Below are 15,750 nucleotides of genomic sequence, written 5' to 3'. Positions count from 1 at the left end.
ATGCTCAGGGTTGCCATATTCACGGTCTATGGTCCCCAGAGGAGTCAGCAAAACCCATAAATTACCTGGAGTTCCTGGCCATCTTTAAAGCTCTCAGGAGCTTCCTCCCACTTCATCACTCACTCATCTGTTCTCATCTAAACAGACAATATGACCGTGAAAGCTTACCTGAACCACCAAGGCGGCACCTCCTCTGAGAAATTGCTCCACCTCTCCATGAACCTTTGGTTCTTGTGCATTCAGCACATCACACCCTTAGCAGTGCACATTCAAGGAGCAGCCAACATCACAGCAGACGCCTTGAGCGGAACAGGGGTGTCCTCCCACGAGTGGCCAATCCACCCGCCAACTCTACAATCCCTCTTCAACCTCTGGTTCATTCCCGATCTAGATCTATTTGCCTCAACAGACAATGCGCAAAGCCGCCGATTTTGCTCCAAATTGGGAGCTGGTCGGAACTCCCTTGGAGATGCGTTCACCATATCCTGGACTAACCGCTCGACCTATGCGTTTCCACCCATACCTCTCATCCCCCGCGTTCTCCAAAAGATCTCGCATGAAGAGCCTCGTCCCATCCTACTTGCCCTTTGGTGGCCCAGGAGGCTTTGGTTCCCCCGCCTCCTTCACATCTCCAAGCACCAATACAGGCGCCTGCCGTACCTTTCCCACCTCCTCACCCAACAGGACAGCCGCCTTTTTCACCCGGACCTGCCTCGCCTCCATCTTACAGCTTGGCTCCTCATTCCTCCTTTCCGATGAACCTCCAACACATTCTCGACGCAGCCCGTAAGCCGTCCACCATGTGCTCATATTCTTATAAATGGACTCATTTTCAGCAGTTCCTTCATAACTGTGCAACTCCACTACCATCTCTCACTGCAGAGCATATATGTGCCTACCTTCTTATGCTCAAAGAATCAGGACTAAAACTGTCCTCTCTGAGGGTAGATCTAGTGGCAATTGTGGCCCACTCTACACCTTCTACTCAGTTCTGGTTCCATGCAGCCTCTCATACATAGGATCTAGAAGTCCTTTACATCACAAACATGATGTGCAAATGCGTAACTAGAGGTGTGAGCACACTTTTTTTCATTGTGGTGAAATATCCTGCAATATGAAAAAAATGACCCCAACAGTACAGATGGGCTGATTCAGTGATGTGAGGGGAGGAATAAACATACCTCCAAGCAGTGGTCTCTCTAATTTTTTTCATCTCCGTGTGTATTCTGGGCAGCAGTATCAAGTCAGTGTGTGTGCACCTGCATTCAGAATGGGGCCTTCCTGATTTAACCTGAGCAAGATCTAAAATGAACTGAGAGCAGACATCCAAAAACTTGTGAGCGCACACACGTGCTCATGCCTTGGAGGGAACAGTGCCTCCAAGCATTGTACATGATAGGATGTGGCATCTCTGGCTTTCTGAGTTTGTCTGTTGTAAAATTTAGAACAGCTTCCCGTGACAGAAGCCCGCTTGCAACTTTTTGTGTAAGGTGTGTCCATATTAAACTGTGTGAGCTATTGTAAATGGGGAGGTAGCATCCACAGCTTTATGGGATACTTGCTTTTATGGGGACCTTTGCTCTGCATCAAGATCTAACTATGAGAGCATGAGTAATCCCCTGCTAACTGAGCAAAGAGGAACCTTCTTAAAGTGGTGCCTCCACAAGGGGAGACCAACTGGCCCTGTCCATCCCCAGCACAGCATCCCTCCAGTGGCTGTTGCTGGTGTCTGTCTTTTTTAGATTTTGAGTCCTTTGGGGACAGGGAGCCATCTATGTTTGGTTTGTTTGGTTTGTTTTGTTTTGTAAACCACTTTGGGAACTTGTGTTGGAAAGCAGTATATAAATATTTGTCATATTCTCTGGATCTGCTCTAGGCATGCTGGCAAGAACTGACTTGCAAGAGCTGGGAAATCCTTCCAAGTAACTAGTGGTGCCCACCCAGATAGCTCTTACAGAAAGGCTTTGGGAGGGCTTTGTGGGTGGTAGATCTTCAGAGTTTAGAATCATGCATGTTCTGTAGCTGTTCAGAGGGGTAGCCAAGGTTTGGTCAGGGCTGGTGGCCATGGACTGAAATTTTCCCAGAGATCCCCGACTCCTAAAATATTCTATGTTGCCATCTTCTGGCAACCCATTTATTTCCTTATTTAAAGTATTTATACACCACTCCTCCAGTACACTACTCAGAGCAGTTAACAAAATCAGCAAAACCAATACATCGGTTTTTTTAGAAAGAAACTTAAAAGCCACAGTTAAAACAAAAATTTAAACATTGGAAGTTAACATGTTGAAAGTTAAAAACCTCTGCTAACTTGGCAAAGAGGCACCTTTTTAATGTGGTGATTCTCTTTATTTAGCAGGGGGAGAGTAACTGGCCCTATCCACCCCCAGCACAGTACCTCCAGTGACTGTTGCTGGTGTCTGTCTTATGCTTCTTTTTAGACTGTGAGCCATCTTATTTATCACCATCAGCCAATTACAAAAAGCAACTTTACTGGAAAAAGCCTGTATTTTGTGACGATATCGATAATAACCAACAGTATTGATGATAAAATTCAGCCATCCCAGGTCCTTGGGAAGGACTCGATGTCTGGATAAAACAAACCAGTCAGTAACACCTGTCTGACTGTGTAAACAAGAAATAATAAACCTACTCAGTGTAGTTCCAGCTAAAAAGTTAAAATGCCTCTCTAAAGAGATGGGCCTACAACAATTTCTTAAAGACCCTGAGGAAGAGATCATGGTGGAGCTCTTCCAGGAGGGTGCCCCAAAGTTGAGGGGCCACAACCAAAAATGCCCTGTCTCTAGTCCCAGCCATTCATATCACTGGTGGTGGTGGGGCCATGAACTGAATAGCTGTTTCTGTTGCACGACAGAAACCTACACCTTGCTGTTGCTTCCACCCTGGATGTGATCTTTACTTTGTTCATGAACAAAGATGAGAGCTTCTTACTTTCATACTTGCACCCTGCCTTTAAGCCCACCAAGCCTTTCAAGGCAGCTCATTAGCTGTGGAACCACTTGACCGTGGGGATCTGCCACCTTCTTTCTGCCCCTCTCCTCCCTCTTTTCATAGTGTTGCATGCTTAAGGTTTGCATAACCAGCTATGCTCTCGCGATGGGAGTGGCCCATGGATTATTTTTTTTTTTAAATGCTGAATTATTTCATATTGCTGGCTTCTCAGAAGTCCTGGATGCTTTTTAGATGCTAGTGGGAATGCCAGGCTGTGCTCCTCTAAGTCATTCTACTTAGATGCATTCTGCTTCACTTCCTTATTTTAAAGATGCTCCTGAAGGGTCACGTTTAGTGGTACTTTCCCTACATGACTCTTTTGTTGTGAATGTCACAGTTGTGAGAACAGATGTGCTGCTTTAATTACACAGCCACCCCCCTGCAAGTATGAGTAATGACAATATTTCTGTATGCATTGTTCATACTTACACAATTTATTGGAGGCATCTTGCAAAATATAAGGAACAAGAATGCATCTGCTGGTTAGTGATAGGTGAAGAATAAGAGGCTGTGTGTCTTGAGTAGCTGATACCATTTAGACATTTAATGTCCTGCTGTTCTTTCTTTTCTTCAGGTAAATTTGCTGAGGACATCTTTGGAGAGCTTTTTACTCAGGCAACCACCTTTTCCTTTCGCGTGAGCTCTCTGGCAGAGCGAGTCGACCGCCTTCAAGTCAAAGTCACTCAGCTGGATCCCAAAGAGGAAGAAGGTAGTGTTCCAAGAGATGCACTTTAAGGCCATTTGCACTCTAAGGAGCCCCAAGAGCAACTTTGGAGTGCTTTTGGCCTTGGAGTCAACTGGGATTGGGACACTGGTCAGTTGGCCACATACTTACTTAAGGTCAGATGTTGGATATTCCATCTATAGTCAGGAATGCCCTTGCGTAAGGGGTAGCCTATCTTCTTACTGCATTGTTGCAGAGAAGGGTTTGTAAGAGGCTTAGAACGATGCATGGTGTGGAGAGAATGGATAGAGAAATTTTTCTCCCTCTCACAACACTAAAGCCAGGGACCATCCTATGAAACGGATTGCCAGGAAACTTAGGAGCAACCAAAAGAAGCACTTTTTCACACCATGTAGGATTAATCTGTGGAATTCTCTGCCACGATGTGGTGATGGCCACCAGCTTGGAAGGCTTTAAAAGGGGCTTAGACAATTTCATGGAGGACAGGTCTATCAATGGCTACTAGTCTGGTGGCTATAGGCTAACTCTGTGTTCAGAGGCACGCTGCCTCTGAATACCAGTTACAGAGGAGCCAGCACATGCCCTTGCCTCTTGCCTGTGGGCTTCTCAGAGGCATCCAGTGGGCCACTGTGGGAAAGAGAATGCTGGACTAGTTGGGCCTTGGGCCTGATCCATTGGGGCTGTTCTTATGTAGGGTGGCAATCAACAAATCTGCTGATCTGGAAAACTATTGACCATCTCTTTGTTGAGGGGAGAGGGGGAGCAGTGTGCTCAAGGCTGGTATCTGGTTGGCTCCAGGCGCTCTTGGATGAAGCTAATTAACTGGTTTGAGGCTGCTTTTGGAATCAAGACTGACTAGGTTGCCCTAATTGACAACTTTTGCTTGGAGGTTGTCAGGGCAAGCGGGAGTGTGACCTTGTTGGTTTTTTCCTAGACTTCTCAGCAGCTTTCATGCCATCATCCATGGTATGCTTCTGGTCTGCCGTTTGGGGCTGGGGGCAATACTTTGCAATAGTTGCAAAGTATTTGCAGCTTTTTTCTGGAGGATAGGTTCTAGAAGGTGGTGCTAGATGACCAGTTTTACTCCTTGCGGGAATTCTCCTGCTGTGTGCCTTGGGATTCAGTATTTTCTCCCATGCTGCATGAAATGGATGGAGGTGGGAATTGTTAAGGCACCCAGCTCTATATTTGTGTTCCTTTCCATCAAGTCCAGGGAAGGCATTGCTGTCATTGACTATGTGCCCTCATTCATTTTGGGTTGGGAAAGAGTGAATGTTGTTTTTGTAAACCATATGCTAAACATTCTCTAATAAAAGTCAAGTTTAGTCCAGTTAAGACAGAGTGGATGAGCGTGGAGGACTTGGTAGACTAGTTGATCATGATCATGTCTGTTCTGGACATGGTCACACTAAAGACCAGTTTGATAGCTTGTGTGCTGTTTAAACCATAGTTGCAGCCTGGGGATCTGGGAGTGCCTTAGCAGTGGGCATAGCCTGGACATAGTGGCATAGTGCCTTTGTCCACTGCTGGACGTTGGAGACATGACTGTCATTCATGCGTTAGTGTCTGCCAGATGATATTATTGTAATGCACTCTCTATGGGGCTTCCTTTGAAGATCAGCTTCAAACTTCAGCTGATGGAGAATGTGTCAGCCAGCCAGTTAACACAGACTAAGCAAGTAACTGTGGCTGGGGGTGATGGGAGTTCAACAACAACTGGAGAGCCAAGGTTGCCTATCCCTGAGTTAACAGGTGTTGGGTAGAAGTTTCCCTATATCACCTGTTGCTAAGCATCTGCCTTGACTCCCAGCTTGCTTTGGGGCCCATTTTAGGTGCTGGTGACAGTATCTAAAAATCCTCCGAGGCCCTGCTCTAGCTCCCCCATAACATGGAAACTAGATTAACTTCAACCAGGGGCAAGACCTTTTCTGTAGTACCCTCAATGCTATGGGACTCTCTACCAAGGGAGGCTTGTATGGCATCCTCCCTTTGGGCCTTTTTGGAGTCAGGTGTGTACTTTTTTCTCCCTTCCAGGTGACTTTTGTAAACTAAGCATTAAGAACTGACTGCTGTTGTGCCGCCTTCTTACTACCTTTGCTGGTTCTGTTTCACCACCACTTCCTTTGTTGTGTGTTTAATTCCTTACCAGCATTGCTTTATTGGTTGTTTGTGATAAGGTGGTAATGTACTGTGAAATATATATTTTGTGAATAGCAGTATAAAACTATTTTTTGGGAAAAGTAAAATGGTGGGATGAATGAGGTCTCCTTGTGCCCCAGCCCCACAGGAGTTAGGGACCCACATGCTGGGAGCAGGTGTTTCTTGACCTGGAGTTGTCTCTGGAGAACTTCTGCTCTCTTCTCTTCTGATCAAGCTGTACGGTCTAGCTTCTCCTGCTGGCAGTGTGAGTTAATTGCAGAGGTTTCTGAGAGAGGCAGAGGAACACAAGGTTCAGGAGGATTTATGAAGGAAATACACACGCAGGCTATTATCACAGTGGCTCAAGTCCCCAAGTCTCAGAATTGCCACAGCGTCCATGGCATTTTTTGTGGAGGGGGCTTCTATGTTGCCAGATCAGTGTGCTCTATTAAGCTTTTAGACTTTACTGCCTCTCAAGATTTCTAGAAGGCAACAGCAATTGTAGGTTTTTTGTTGTAATAAATCAGTGTTTTAAATAAAGTTTAAAATACAATATTTGACTACTCAAGTAACCAAAGGGGGAATATGTTCCTCCCCCCACTTTGTGTGTGGTTGGGGAGGGTTTGGTCATATGCCAACCCTACTTGAAATTCTTTTGAAGGCTAATAGATCTTTTTAACTGAAGGGGGTTTCCATTGTCCCCATTTTTTTAAGAGCTCTTGGTAGAAGAAATGATTCCATAACAGTCCAGTGCCTTAGCCAGTACGTGTATACATATTCTCTCCCTCTCCCTCTCCCCTCACACCCCAACTCTATTGGGCAGTTAATCCTTTTTTAAGGAAACAAGGTTCAAATTTAGTTTCTGATTATATTGTGACAATGTCTTGAAAGGCCTCCTTAGAGGTGTGATTAAGGATCTATACTGTAGCTGCAAATTGCATTGAGAACCGGGCAAACAGTTGCTTAGTCTGTATTTGAGGTGGATTCTCAGTCTCCTTCTTCCTTTCTTTCCTCTTAGTGTCCTTGCAAGGTATTAACACCAGGAAAGCCTTCAGAAGCTCCACAACTCAGGACCAAAAGCTCTTTGACAGAGACTCTCTCCCAGTGCCTGTCCTTGAAACGTACAGTGTCTGCAACACGCCACCACCTCTTAACATTCTCTCCCCCTACAGGTAATATGCCTTGAGTTCACAACGAAGCACAAAAGCTGCCCACCTGATTGAGAAGGTCATGAGGCTTCTCGGAAATGACCTTCTTTCCTAACAGCAATGGAGCGGCCCAGCTAATCCAAAAGAGAATCTACTGTGTGATCAAGGGGTTGGCATACCTTCCCTAGAAAGAGAGGCTAACAGGTTTAAGACTTTTTTAGCTGAGGAAAAAAGATGTGAAAGACAGTGATAAAAGTATGAACAGTAAGAGGATATTATTCTCCCACCCCCACCCCAATACTAGAACATGACTTCATTTAATTAACTTGGCAGTTGGTTCAGGGTAGAGAAAAGCAAATCGCAAAGCTTATCCTGGGATATCACTCCCATGAGGAGTTGTGATGGCTGCTAAACCTATTGGAAGACATCGTGAATGCATGGAACAGAAGCATGTGTGGGACTTTCATGTTCAGAGGCAGCATAGTCAATGAAGGGGGCGATGGGGATCGATGTCTGTAAACTGGCTAGTTGCTGTTGTGCGTGAAAGGTTATAGGCGAGTCCTTGGTCTAATTGAACAAAATGGGCTATCTGTTCCAAACATAGGTAATCTGCTTTAAGAACATTTAAAGCCTTTGGGCTGGATGCTCCCAGCAATGACTTTTTGAATTTATTTGCTTTTAATATGTGTACATACTGTATTTATCTGAATCCAAGATGAGGTTCCCCCCAGTTCTTTCCTGTTAAATTAGGGGTGGAGGGTTTCGTCTTAAATTTGGAGTCCCCTTTCTTTTGGGTAAATACAGTTTTTTAACTGTAATAATAATACAGTTATTTAACCTCTCTCTTAAGGCATCGTCTTAAATTCAGAGTCACCTTCTGTTTGGGTAAATATGGTACTGTTTTTCAACAGCAACAAAAAGTCACAAGCAAAATAAATGGAAAATGTGGTTCCTGGTCCCAAAGGGGCTCCGAATCTTAAGATACAAATAATGTCAGCAAACAACCACTGGCAGTGATGTTGTGCTGGAATGAATAGGGACACGTGCTTTCCCCTTTCTAAATATAAGGGAACCACCACTTAAATGGTGCCTCTTTGCCCAGTTACCATCTCTACCCTCTAAGAGGTTGAGAGGGAAGACCACCTGCCAAGTGGTAAGCAGAGCAGTGCCACCTGGCGGTACCCATTCCACTGGGAATGGGCTGCCCTAGAGGCCTCTGGGTCATGGCAGAGTTGAAAGTAGCATGTGATTCCTGTTCTCCCCCCCCCCACACACACACACTCTTCATCCCACAGGCTTATATAGGCAAGGCACGGCACTGCTGCTTACCTGGCCAGCATCCATCCCATCAGGCAGTTACAGCAGAACATGCAATTTAACAGCAGTGTGGGTCACAATCCTAGCCTAGTGTCAGGAGGACAAATACGGGCTGCAGGACTCCAGTTGGCCACCTGTAATTTTCTTTTGGGTTTATTCAAACCTCTGTGTTTGGGGAAATGCCCACTTTTCTTTGGTCGAGCTTTTGTAGTCATGCCATAGGAACCTGCCTTCTATCTTTGGTCCATCTAGCTCAGTATTGTCTACACAGACTGGCAGCTTCTCCAAGGTTGCAGGCAACTTGTCTCTCGGCCCTGTCCTGGAGATGCCAGGGAGGGAACTAGGAACCTTCTGCATGCAAGCGTACAGGTCTTTCCAGAGCATGGGGCTGCTCTGTAGTACATGTGTGAGCACTGTAAAATAGTCCTCCTAGGGGATGGGGCTGCTCTGTGAAGAGCATTTGCATACAGAAGGTTCCAGGTTCCCTCACTGGAATCTCCAAGATAGGGCCAAGAGAGACGCCTGCCTGAAGCCTTGGAGAGGCTGCTGCCAGCCTGTGTAAGCAATACTGAGCGATATGGACCAATGGCCTGAGTCAGTATAAGGCAGCTTCCTGTGTTCATTCTTTGTGTTGGGCACGTTCAGTATTGTAAATAGACCGCCTCTCCTTAGGATGGTGGAATTCCAACAGCTTCCATCATAGCAAGCTTAGCGTGTGTGTGCGTGTGTGTTGGTCTCTGTGTAATCTTGTCCCTCCCCAACTGCCTCTGTGCAATTTACAGTGCATTCATTTGCACGTACAGCTGTCTAAAGTAGGTGCAAGCCGCTCTTTGGGAAAGTGTGAGTCACTCTGCTTCTTGTCTTGGGAGACGGTGGCAACCTAGGTTAGAATAAGGCGGTAGAACCAGACAGCTTCTCCCCTTACCATCTGTGTTGAGTCATCCAGTTGGACAGCAGGCAGAGTGGGGCCAAGGGAAAGGGTCAGGAATACAAATATTTCCTCCACCTGCATCCATAAATATCTTTTGAACAGGTGAAAAATAATTACAGATAGCTGGAGGCAGCTGTCTTCTGTGAGATGTGGCTTCACGACAGAGGAGGGAGTGCACATCTGTCCGCTGTATAATCTCTTAGATTCCACATCTTGAAGACATGGCAAGTGCCCTCCTGAGTTTAGCAGAGGATAGAAATCTTTAGTCCTTCTGTGCCTGGTTCAGTGTTTGTTTTAAAGGGGCTGTGGGGTGGGAATCTTTTAGGTAAGGGGGCACAATGTTTGCACCTAGTATCTGATCCATGTTTGACGATCCTTTTCTGTCTCTCTTTTCTAGGGATGATGGCAAAGAAGCACTTAAATTCTACACAGATCCATCATATTTCTTTGATCTTTGGAAGGAGAAAATGCTCCAGGACACCAAGGATATCATGAAAGAAAAGCGGAAGCATAGGGTGAGAGGATGGAACCACTGCTAGGTTTACTTTATAGGTTTTGCATTTTTATTTTTTTGAACTTAAAGAAGGCAAGAGAAAAATGAATCTGTCATTGCCTGAATTGAGGCAAACTTTTAAAGAGTGGACATGGAAACTTTTGTCACAAGCATCTATCTTCTGTTATGATTTCAGACAGTGTTGAAAGCTCCATCTTCTCTGTTTCATGTGGGCTTTGGGGCTGGCGTAGTGACAAGTGTTTAGTCTAGCGTTGTCTGGGGCCCACAGTTGGGAACCCCCGCGTTAATGGGAGTTGTTAAATGATCATTGTGTTCAGTAAAGATGCTACTTTGTAAGCTGTTCCCCCTACACCAGTGTGTGTAGCCCTGAGTGTAAACTCTTTCTTGCATTCCCACAATCTTATAATTTGTATGTGCCAGTGAATAGTTGTCCATGTATAAAGTGAGTGGAAGGGGACCCTTGTCCTCCTTTGATTCATTTCAGATGTGTCAGTTTTCTTAGTTACACACTATACATGATCTTAGCCAAAAGGCTGAGAGGTCCTACCCCCATGTAGGGAATGCATAATGCCAAAAGCAGTCCTTGCCGCACGAGTCCCCCTGTCACAGATTATCCTGGATCAATACAGTGTGAGGTGAAAGGGGTAGATTTGCTTAGTCCTTTGCTACCTTGGAGGCTTTACATAGATATGGGGGTTCCAGCCTGGTCCTCTAGTGTCTTTCCACCCACCCCGTTTTAACCAGTGGGCTTTAAACTGTGTTCCAAGGAAGTCTACAATTCCTTGGAAACTACTGAGCTGCTCATTCTGCTGAGGAATAGAAATAGTGGACAAGCTTGTTGACCATTACTGATCTCTTCCCTGCAGTGTGGGAGGATGGCTACTATTATATTAGTATTATACTACTGATAGTGATAGGTGGCTAAATAGTAGGGTAATTACTATTTTGTCCTATGCTGTGTCTTGACCTAAGATCTGCTCCAACAACATCATGAAAGGCACCTTGTATGCTTTCTGAGAGAGTGGTTGGGACCATCTTTGCACTTGTCGATGCTATAAAATTGGACAGATCTAGCACATTAATCTTAGAAAAATGTGTTTATCTCACTAGAAAGAGAAGAAGGATAATCCAAACAGAGGAAATGTGAATCCACGTAAAATCAAAACCCGGAAGGAAGAATGGGAGAAAATGAAAATGGGCCAAGAGTTTGTTGAGTCAAGAGAAAAACTTGGACCAGGAGGGTAAGAAAGGCTGTAACAGTTCGTTTAGTAAAAGCTGAACATGCTTGGTCTGAATCCTCCCAATAATCCACTTGGCAATGATACAATTAGCTAACTAAAATTAGGAGCTAAATAGTGCATATCTGCATCATGCTATGTGTCCTTGGGACCAGTGTTCCCTAAATAGGGATTCCCAGATGTTGACTACATCCACAGCCAACGGTCACTGGAGCTGGGAGTTGTAGTGAACATCTGAAAATCTCTGTTTTCAGAAAACACTGCCTGGAACTCAGAGGATGTTACACTTGGTGTGGATCTTCTAAAGAGGATCTTCTCATAAGAGGGGATCTTTTACACAGAACTCAGCATTTGATTTGTGGGGGTGACTTTGGTTTAAACACAGTGTTGCAAATAATGGCTGAAAGAAAACTCTGCAAGCACAGGGCTTTGGGCTAAACCCGTCCCCCCCACCCCCCACATACACACACAGCGACCTACTTTGAAACTGTAGGGGCTCTCAAAACCAGTGTGTGATAGGGCATGGCGGTCTGTCTTAGCACTGTTTCTGTAGTGCCTAAAGGAGATGATTGAGAAATCAGAATTATTTTTCTTATTACATTTCTGTATTGTCCAATCCAAATGGTTCTTGGCCGCACATCAGTATAAAAACAAGCAAAAACAATTAAGATAACCAACTAAACCCATTTAAAAGCCACACCACATTAAATGTTTGTTTAGGGGCTCTTTTGAAGGCCATTAAACATTTTAGGCCACTGGTTATGGGCCTAGAAAATGCCTGAAGACCTAATCCAGCCATCTTCCTTGAATTATCTCAAGTGTGGCAGCATAATTCATGCATTATGCGTTATGCTTTCCTTTATGCTTTTGTTTTAAATTTTTAATCAGATTTGTTTAATTTTTCCCCACTTAATATTTTAATTGTGTCTTTTTTACCATCTTGTGTTTAATTTTTTGCTGTAAACCGCCTTGGGATTGCTTTAATGAAAGGTGGTATATAAATTTAGCAATAAATAATCTCATATCTACACCATGTGTTAACCATGCCTCCTTATGCGCATACTGATTAGCACACATACTGATCATCATTCATCACAAAAAGCGAAGGAATGTGAATCTTAGTCTTCCAGAAATGCCTACACAAGAAGGCTTAGTAGTCTAAGCCAGTGATTCCCTACCTGTGGCCCTCCAGATGTTGCTGAATCACAGTCTGGGGGTGGTGGGAGTTGTAGTTCAGCAGCAACTGGAGGACCACAGATGGGGGACCACTGGTCTAAGCAAATAGCCAACCCCTGTATCTCAGGATGGATGGATGGATGGATGGATGGATGGATGGATGGATGGATGGATGGATGGATGGATGGATAGGCAGACACCTGTACCCATTGCAAATGTTAATTGATGTTTAGACGTGTAGAAGAGAAGGCAGCCCCTGTTCAAAAGGCTTGCAATCCACATCCTGAGGTGAGCTGATGCAGTATCAGTACCAGAGTGCTATTGTTATTCATTGTACTTCTTCTTGACCCTACTGTGGGGGTCCTGTGAAATTCTGGAAGGAGAAGCTCTGGTCTGATGTGGGTCTCTGGTGTTTCTTAGGTATCCGTCTAACATGGTGTATCAGAATGGTAGTATTGGTTCCAACGAGAGCGTAGACACCAGCTATTACCCACCACCTCCGCAGCCAGACTCCATTTCACCATCGACACCTTCGTTCACAGATGACAACCTTCCACCACCACCAGCGGAATTCAGGTAAGTGCTCCTGAAACTAGAGTAGATGCAGCATATGCAACATGTTCAGCAGTCTTCTAAAATATGTATTCAAGACCGTAATAAGCCTATTCCAGATGATTCATCTGGAGTTGCAAAAGTATTTTGGCAGGAGCACCTAAGTTGAAAGCAATCTATAAAACACTGTGCAAACAAGGGTGTTGCCACACGCTCAGCTTGCCGGATATTCCTTCCCCTTTGACTTAAGGTGCTGATTGGGGTTCTTCTGTACAGGTGGCCCTCATTATCCGAGGGGGTTACGTTCCTGCCAATTTCTGTAGGTAACAGAACCGTGGGTAATGAGAGCTTGAGGTGAGTGGGTTGGGTTAAGTTCCTGGAGGTACAAAAAGGCAGAAATAATAGAAATAAAGTAGTGTGCCATGCTCTGCAGGTCTCCAGCTGTCCAGCAATGCCTCCCAAAACCCCGAATTTGGCCAGTTCTCCCCCCCCCCCCGCCGTTGATACAAAATGGCTCCATTTAGCATAATAGTGCTAAATGAGGTCATTTCTGGCCACCCTGAAAAGGGCAGATAGGTGAATTTTAAGTGTTTTTGGAAGCACGTGTACCATTGGTTAGGCTCCATTGCCTAACCGTGCGTGTCAGGACTGCGAGTGACGAGGTTCACCTGTACTTACACGTAGAGAGCCTCTATGGAGGAGAACGCAGCATTTTCTGTTCTCTGAAGATGACAGAAACGTCTCTCGCCCCGATTACAAACAGGAGAGGAACAGTTGTAGTTTAAATCTTTCAAGTGGTAAAGCATTTTACTGCTGAAACTAAAGGCCTGGGACCAGAGTTTAGGCATAGAGCATCTGACTCTATGCCTGAACTCATTATTGCATGCATAAAGTTCCAGATTCACTTCCTGGCAGTAGGGTGTGCACAAAAACAGTTTGCCCAATTTGGTTCGAGACTGGATTCGAACTGCAATGGCTTGGCTTAAATTTGAGCTGGTTCAGGGGTAACCTGCATTAAACCAAGATTTGAATGATAGTGGGGACCAGACCAGCATGTTGGACATGGTATTTGAGCAAGCTGTGCTCATGGCATGCTTTGATTGTAAAATCCTTTTCACGTGGGTGGATCCCAAGGAATCCTGCCAAAAGCCTGCCTCTGGATGCAAAATAGAAGATCAGAATATGACTCATTGGTCTCTTGGTCTTTAGGGCAAGAAAGATCTTGCCCAAAGGGAGCCATCCCATGAAACTGAAGGCCAGGAAACCTAGGACCAACAAAAGAAAGTACTTGTTCACATAGCACATAATTAATCTATGGAATTCTCTGCCATGGGATGGCTACTAAATTCTCTGCCACTTGGATAGCTTTAAAAGGGGATTAGACAGTTTCATGGAGAACAAATTTGTCAAAATTCCCTAGTCCTGATGGTTATAGGTTACCTCCAGCCTCAGAGACAAGATGCCTCTGAATACCACTTGCAAGGGAGCAACAGCAGAATTTATTTATGCAAGGGAGCAACAGCAGAATTTATTTATTTTTACATTTATATCCCACTTTTCCTCCGAGGAGCTCAGTACATGCTGATGCTTATCATCACAACAACCCTGTGAGGTAGGTTAGGCTGAGAGATACGTGACTGGTCCAGAGTCATCCAATGAGTTTCATGGCTGAATGGGGATTTGAACTCGGGTCTTCTCAGTCCTAGTCCAACACTCTGTGCTGTGCTGGCTCAGCTCTTGCCTGTGAGCTGTTCAGAGGCATTGGGTGGGCCACTATGTGAAACAGGATGCTGAACGGGATGGGCCTTGAGCCTGATCCAACAGGACTGCCAAACAAATCAAAAACTGTTTGTGCTGGCTCTTGGGTGGGGATATTGGCAGAATCGGGGAGGGGGAGCTAAGAAACGCTGCTTTCCTGTGCCCCACAGGAGAGGATGTTCACCAAAGTCGGTCTGTGGCACCTGCAAAGCTAATAGTGTGCTCTCTCTCTCCCTCTTCCTTCTTCCCATTCTCACTCCAGCAGCTATCCAGCGCACAACCAGAGTGGTTCAGGAGGGCTGAAGAAGCCCAACCTCGTCAGCCCGAGCCACCCCCCACCAGCTCCCCCTATTGGTTCGCCGCAGGGGGCCAGGCCAGGCTTTGCCCCGCCTCCTGCTCCACCCCCTCCCCCACCGATTCCCGGCGTTCCTCCACCGCCTCCACCTCCGGGCTTCCCAGCAGCAGGGATGCCACCCCCACCGTCCCCATCCTCATTCCCCCCTCACCCCGATTTTGCTGCCCCTCCACCGCCACCCCCTCCAGCAGCAGATTATGTCATTGTGCCCCCTCCCCTGCTCCCCCAGCCCGGAGGAGCAGCCCCGCCCCCTCCTCCACCCCCACCCCCTCCTGGTCCCCCTCCCCTGTCTTTTGATGGCATGAATGGTCCAGAAGCTCCTCTTTCTCAGCCAGACTCTGTCTCCAAGCCCAGCTCCTCCCTGCCTTCGGTTAGTGAGGCCAGAAGCGATTTGCTTTCCGCTATCCGTCAAGGTAAGTCTGTCTTATTTTGCCTCCCTCGCTTTTCCTCTTGCACCCGGGTCCTTGGAATGGGGTTCTCTGGGATGCAGTGGGCCATGGAGGCCTTCAGCGACCAGCCCACATCCCCGCCCCCCTTTGATTCAGCCGTACAATTTGGCCTGGGCATTTCTTTGGACCCTAAGCAAGGAGCACTTCAGAAGACAGTAGACTGCTCTTTGACTGCCTTTTGGTTATGGCTGCTTTGGGTGATTGAGTGCTGTTGGTAATTTGACCTCTGTTGGGGACATAGTTACAATTGAACGGCGGGGGGGGGGATGTCCCTAGGCCCTAGGGAGGGGACCCACCTTTGCTCTTCCCCTCATGCCTCTCTAAAGACAAAGGTGCATGGGAACAGGGGCCTAGCTTCAGTTCTTGTCCATCTTTCTTGCTTAATATCTAGCCTGAAACTTGAAAGCTAGTTCATTTTGTGACTCTTATTTGATTCTTATAAAGAGTTAAAGCCCAGGGCAAGGGCTGCTCAGTGA

At 45.9% G+C, this 15,750-nt stretch overlaps 1 protein-coding gene across 2 annotated transcripts in view; it reads left to right on the top strand.

Moving 5' to 3' along the window:
- WASF2 (WASP family member 2) overlaps positions 1–15,750 on the top strand; it is a 62,331-nt gene that overhangs the window by 41,268 nt on the left and 5,313 nt on the right. The window contains exons 3-8 of one of the 2 annotated variants that reach the window (XM_053268390.1): positions 3,587–3,721; positions 6,855–7,008; positions 9,630–9,747; positions 10,857–10,987; positions 12,581–12,736; positions 14,736–15,238. In XM_053268390.1, coding sequence (XP_053124365.1) covers positions 3,587–3,721; positions 6,855–7,008; positions 9,630–9,747; positions 10,857–10,987; positions 12,581–12,736; positions 14,736–15,238 — 1,197 coding nt within the window. Of the gene's footprint in view, positions 1–3,586; positions 3,722–6,854; positions 7,009–9,629; positions 9,748–10,856; positions 10,988–12,580; positions 12,737–14,732; positions 15,239–15,750 lie in introns of both variants that reach the window. The other variant, XM_053268389.1, reaches the window with a different exon arrangement.

The sequence above is a fragment of the Hemicordylus capensis genome, chromosome 7 (assembly GCF_027244095.1).
Source record: "Hemicordylus capensis ecotype Gifberg chromosome 7, rHemCap1.1.pri, whole genome shotgun sequence".
NCBI classification, from domain to species: Eukaryota; Metazoa; Chordata; class Lepidosauria; order Squamata; family Cordylidae; genus Hemicordylus; species Hemicordylus capensis.
This window is presented reverse-complemented; position numbering and strand designations above follow the sequence as displayed.